Source organism: Liolophura sinensis, chromosome 6 (genome assembly GCF_032854445.1).
Source record: "Liolophura sinensis isolate JHLJ2023 chromosome 6, CUHK_Ljap_v2, whole genome shotgun sequence".
NCBI classification, from domain to species: domain Eukaryota; kingdom Metazoa; phylum Mollusca; class Polyplacophora; order Chitonida; family Chitonidae; genus Liolophura; species Liolophura sinensis.
The window spans coordinates 34,647,970-34,653,969 of record NC_088300.1 but is presented as its reverse complement, the minus strand read 5'-3'; the positions used below and the strand labels follow the sequence as shown (position 1 = coordinate 34,653,969).

Sequence of the window (6,000 nt, the reverse complement as noted above, 5' to 3'; positions counted from 1 at the left end):
TACCAGAACTATTTAAACTTCATCAGTGAACAAACTTGAAATGGTGGAAGGCAATCAAAGTACCTTTTTTTTAAGCAACAACAGCAGTCTCTCATTTAGTTTCATTTAGTTAGACATGAAAAGAACAAATCCATACCAGACCACAGCCTTTTAAAGGATGCATCTTTATAACAGACATTGATTTTATGTTCATTTTAACCTTACTACTGAATCATATCACATCCACTAAATTTGGTGACACTATAGCGTACTCAAAAAGCTGAGCCTAGTTTACACACATGCTTACGGATGTGATAAAAAATTTTTATTGAATGTCTTTCTAAGGTGACGTCTTATATTGCACACTCAAACAAATGGACTAAAGTAGGTGAAAATATTTTTCACGTGAATCGATTTTTTTGTTGTAAAATTGGAAAGGGGGAATGGTTTTTCAGGAATTCTGATGTGATGCTGAACATTGTGGTCATTGAAAAAAGCCTGATACGAAGGCAGTTGATCAGCAGAATAAAATGTTTCAACACATCTGGATTGATCAGTAACGATAATCAGCTTAGAGGAACTGCAGATAACGTAAATTATATATTTCTGAAAACATTACATTATTCACACCATTAAGTATCTTTATATGTATAATATACTGAAATGGTATGTTTATTAGATTTTTTATACTGAATTCGGAAATGTACACATTATTCAAGTTGTCATGACATGAATGAAAAAATATGGTAAAATGACACATGGATGAAGGATATGTTGGGCACAGGTTATGCATGTCCTATTGATTTATGCATGCCCTATTGATTTATGCATGTCCTATTGATTTATGCATGTCCTATTGATTTATGCCCTATTGATTCATGTACTTTTATTATCAACACTATTCAGTAGGTTTGTCTTTAATTTTTATTTTGTCAGGTTCAATGCTCTGAAAAACTTACCAAAAGAAGTTTGTCTGTTGTCAGATTTACAGGTGGGTCACATTTCAGTTGAACAGTACATACACATATTAATGGTATTACCCTAAATGACCTAAAATTTTGTCCATGACTGAGTTGCTCATTTTCCCAGATTCTGGGAGTTCTATTGATTTTAGAAAGGTGCTTTCAGAGATGTTTGGAAGGTAGTATTATATCCTGTGGGGAAAATGTAAATTTTAGCAGCAGAAGTCATTTCTCATGACATATATTTGCCTCCAAAAATGCTCTTTTGTTGTCAAATTTTTAGGTCATTTAGGGTACATGTATGTATTAAATAGAAATCGGCTGATCCTCTGTTTTCTTTTTTTTTTGGGCCATTTAAATTGGCCAGATTTTCAATCTTACCCAAGTCTGCAAAAAATTCACATTCGCTATTCAAATTAATTTTTCTCTTTTTACCAATAATAGCTCAAATTATTGCTTTTCAGTAGATATCAGAACTGATCCTGTAATATTTATAGTCTTGATATGATTCCACACTTTAAAACACTTATAATCGCCCATATAGCCTGTTTAATAAAAACGTTTGACTTTGGTTCTTTTATTTTAGAATGGTGATAATATTTTCTTTGAGCCAGTTTCAATGCACAGTGTATGTGGTCCCTCATGGTTTTTGTTTAGGAGTTGGATTGTAGTGCTAACCAGCTTGGAAGTCTACCTGAGGCTATGGGTGACCTGGTCAGGCTGTCAAGGTTAGACCTGACGGGTTGTCAGCTCCAGTCTCTGCCATCCTCTATCACCAGGTGTGCTGGCTTAACCAGTCTCAAACTTGCCAATAACAGGTGAGTTCATACCATGTGGATTTCATATATGTATGCTACGGCTGTAGTGGTTTAAGCCCATGCATTGCACAAGGAGACCATTTTTTTGTTGTTGTTGAAAATGGAATTCTCAGATTGGGTATCTGCACACAGGCAAAAGTCTTTGTCCGTTTTTTAAGATTCAGCAGCAAAAACATGGTATAATGAGATGCTTAAGGTTATGTGATATTAAAAAATTGATGTAGCATCGGTTATCTTACAGGATAAGTGATCTCTTCAGGGGAAGCAACTATCCCTTGACCAGTGATGCTGTAATGTTATTCATGTCACTATGTATTGTACTCCATCTTTTTCAGATCCTGGAATGTCAGAGTATTGAATGTGTATTTGGTTACAGACTATGGAATAAATCCCTCCCATTTGTTTCAATTTTCTGTTGCAGATTAAAATCCTTGCCTGTCCAGATCGGCCGTGTCCATGGCCTGAGAGAACTGGATGTTCACAGTAATCAGTTGTCAGTATTTCCAGCATCTGTAGCCGGCCTTCCACTTTACAGTCTCACAGGTGGGTGTGTTGTCTGTAAGGATGTTTGAGTGGAGGGACAGTTGAAGTAGGATGAGTTTAGTTTTACAGTGTAGAGGTGTAATAATGGACACAAAATGGCTTTTATTGATTTAGGTGCCTGAATGATGTGTGTCCCTGTACATCCCTACATCTCTGTCCCTCTCACAAAATATTAAATGTTTTGCCTTAAAGAAATTCTAATAAAAACAATTTCCTGTGGCCTTACATGAAGATTTTCAACCGTCCAGTTTGCAGTTGTATGGAAGTGGTTTGTTCCATGTCTGGCACACAAAGATGTTTGAGGTTCTGTCTATTACTCTAAAATCAGATAGGATATGAAAGCCTTCAAACTAAACAGAAATGATTAATTTCAAAGTAGAAATGACAGCACAATGGCTTGAATTAGGGTGGATAGTGTATCACACAAATTGTATTTTAATGGTATTCTGAAATTCTAGAATTGCGAATTTATTGAAGAGCTTTCACTGTTGTATGTTGTTCTTACAGAAATACTTTATACTGTACTGACAAAGTTGTGTTTTATGTCTGTAGTCCATGACAATCCAGCCTCCAGCGGTTATACCAGCTGGGAAGACTTTTCAGTGAGTCCACGAGCACAGTTCCCTCCCTTGATGGAGCTCACAGCACGTTTTATTGCTCAGCACAATATCTCATGGAAAGCATGTACCTTGCCAAAAAGCTTAATAGGTGAGCTGCAAATTAGGAACATACTTAAATGAACCAGATGGATTCCATTGCCTTAACTGAAATGAAACATGAAGTATAGCTTGGCCCTCTTTAAAATTAGTGATCTTGGTGCTTGCTAAGTGGCTGTTTACAGTGTAATTTTACTTGTTGAATTTATGAGAAATATCCTGCTTATAATTTTATCACATACATGTATTTGTTAAACTGCATGTGTTTGACTCTGTCACTTTGTGGGGCCATGATAACACTTTGCGGTCAATTAACCGTTCGCATAATGTAAGGTGAGTTGAATACCAATTCTCTTCCTCCAATATGGTGAACATGTCATCACACGTTGAAAAGTTTGTCAGTATCAGCCAAAGGTCCGTGGTTTACTCCAGCCTGTCAGTTTCCTCCACCCATAAAACCGACTGCCATCGTATAAGTGAAATTTTATGCTATTAGATGGCATTATTTGTTGAGGAATGAACAAATAAATAAGTACATATTAGATGAGCTGTGTATCAGAGTACAAGGTCTCGCACAGGTTATAACAATGCTATGACAATAATATCACCATGTTTATTTTTTTTTTGCAGATTTTTTAAGTGACTGCCAGGAGTGCTCTACATGCGAAGGACCATGCTTTACTTTTTTCTCGTCAAATGTGACCATATGCCCAGTTGGACGTCGCCAGCTGTGGCTCCCTCTACTGGATCGATGCTGCAGTCCACATTCCATACGGGGCTGTAAATTCAAGACCTTGAATTAAATCTGACCCATATAATGTCATACATTTTTGTAAATTCGAGTTAAATAATCCATATGAAAGTAAGTTCAGAATGATGAGTGGATTTTATTGCTGACCGTAAGAGCTTACTAACTTGGTTTTTCAGTATGTCAGAAAAGAAATCCATCTACCTTGTTTTGTTTTGTTGTACCCTTCTGTGGTTTGAAATCGATATGAAACCTCCAGGAAAGGTGCAGTGTTATTTGAAGTCTGATATTGGTGATATGCTCTCCAGTATTGAGCAGTAACCCCTGCTGAAACCCCAGTATTATACAGCTGCTGAAAGGTTATCCTTCATTGGCCAATATCCCCATCATGGCTACAATACTGAGAGTGTACATCTTGATGTATGTGTGTTTTCAGAAATTACTGATTTATTAGTTAATGGACTTGTGGTGTTGTGGATATATTTATCGATTTATATTTATAAATACAGTATTTAAACGGTGCAATCTGTGCTATTTTAAAGGACTTTATTGAATGCAGTATATTGGTCCTACATTTGTTTATAGTGTTGTATAAAATACAATGCTTCTTTATTATTTTTGTGATAACATGTACAGTACATGTGTTTTTTAATCAATATCTAATCAGTATTTCAGATGTCTTTGAACATTATGTATAACAACATAGGGCTATACTTACGATGCTAAATATAAGATGTTAGCATATCATTTATTAGAGTAAGATGCCTCAAATCAACCGTTGTTGAATATACAGTGTATATCTGTTCCGTCTTTATGGGTGACAGGATGTTTAGCTTTTCTGCATGAGCAAGGACATTCCAATATTTCATTATTATGTGGCTAGTGCCTCTTTGTTTTTTGTTGTTTTTTTTTCTTTGATATTGTATTCAGTTTGCCAAATTCTAATATTTCATTATTATGTGGCTTGTGCCTCTTTGTTTTTTGTTGTTGTTTTTTTTTAAATATTGTATTCAGTTTGCCAAATTCATGTTAAGTGTGGTGCAAGATGTGGATGTAGCCGATAATTAAAAGTACTGGTGTGTTGATGTGCATCGGTACAGGTCGTAGTCTGAGCCTGAGCCTCAAGATGTACATAGATATGCAAGAAGAAGTTACATTCCAACTTTAAGTATAGTTAAATATAATGTAAAATCTGCTGTAATTCATTCCAGTAATGTGATTGTTGATCAGATTAATGTACTGAGCATCAAAATAATGGTGCGCCATAAAAGTTCATTTGTCAATTTTACATGCATCAATTTAATATCAAGGGTGCAATGATTTGTCACCATGTTTATAGGAACTGTAATGTATATTGCCTTTCTTTGATTAGAAATCATTAGGGGTATTTGTATCATGCAGTATGTTGGGTTTTTCCAGGTGCATGTTATATTCAAATTTTAAGCTTGTTTGGTAAAAATACCTACAAGTTTGGTTCGATATTTTACAGTTAGCAAACTCTGAATTTAGCATTTGGTGTGATTCATTCTGTACACTTTCTGTTAAATCCATTAATCTATAATCATGTATATGTAATGTTCTCTGCAACGTGGTGGTATATCACAAATCATTTGGGACAAGTAGTTCTAGTTTTACTTGATCTGTTACATATTTAATGAGTTTATTTTATTTATTTGCTGACATTTGTTGTGCTATCTTTTATAACTAGTCACATATTTGAGGTTTTGGTTTATTTATGAGTTGAATTTGTTGTAAAATGAATGTGTGACAATGTTTTTATTTTGTACAAAGACCTTTAGTATTGTACTGGTTCTGCTTCCTACATAAAGCTTGTTGCTTATTGCGCACAAGTGTCTTTGATTTGGTATAGTATTAAATTAATTATTTTAACATGGCACTGGAAGCCATGATTCATTTATCTGTTTGTGGCTTTAGATGAATCCCTTATTAATGTGGTATTAGAATGTGTACAGCTCAGAGTTAGAAACACATTTCATCCACAGACGATATTAATGTCATTTCAGTTGGTTACACTTATCGATCCAGAAAAATCAAACAAAAAAGGACAAAAACTAAGAAAATCTGTGGAAAGACAAATCTTTCAATTCAGTGTGCAGTATTTCAACATTTCATTCATGCTGTACATATATGAAATATGCTTGCTGAAAATGACATACAAAGGTGAGGAGAAAATGAAAACACAGTGTAGACTATTGTGTGTAATTTCAAAGTTGGAGCATTGATAATGAAAGAAAAATTAAAAGATTTAATTATAAGAAATGTTATTTATATCT

General features: G+C 34.6%; 1 protein-coding gene across 1 annotated transcript; it reads left to right on the top strand.

Moving 5' to 3' along the window:
* The first annotated feature begins 1,602 nt into the window (after window positions 1-1,602).
* Window positions 1,603-5,952, top strand: LOC135468720 (uncharacterized). The gene is made up of 4 exons (XM_064747117.1): window positions 1,603-1,759; window positions 2,181-2,302; window positions 2,855-3,010; window positions 3,589-5,952. Exons 1-4 carry the CDS (start codon window positions 1,644-1,646, stop codon window positions 3,759-3,761), a joined length of 567 nt encoding a protein of 188 aa, XP_064603187.1. The 5' UTR covers window positions 1,603-1,643; the 3' UTR covers window positions 3,762-5,952.
* Window positions 5,953-6,000: the final 48 nt, after the last annotated feature.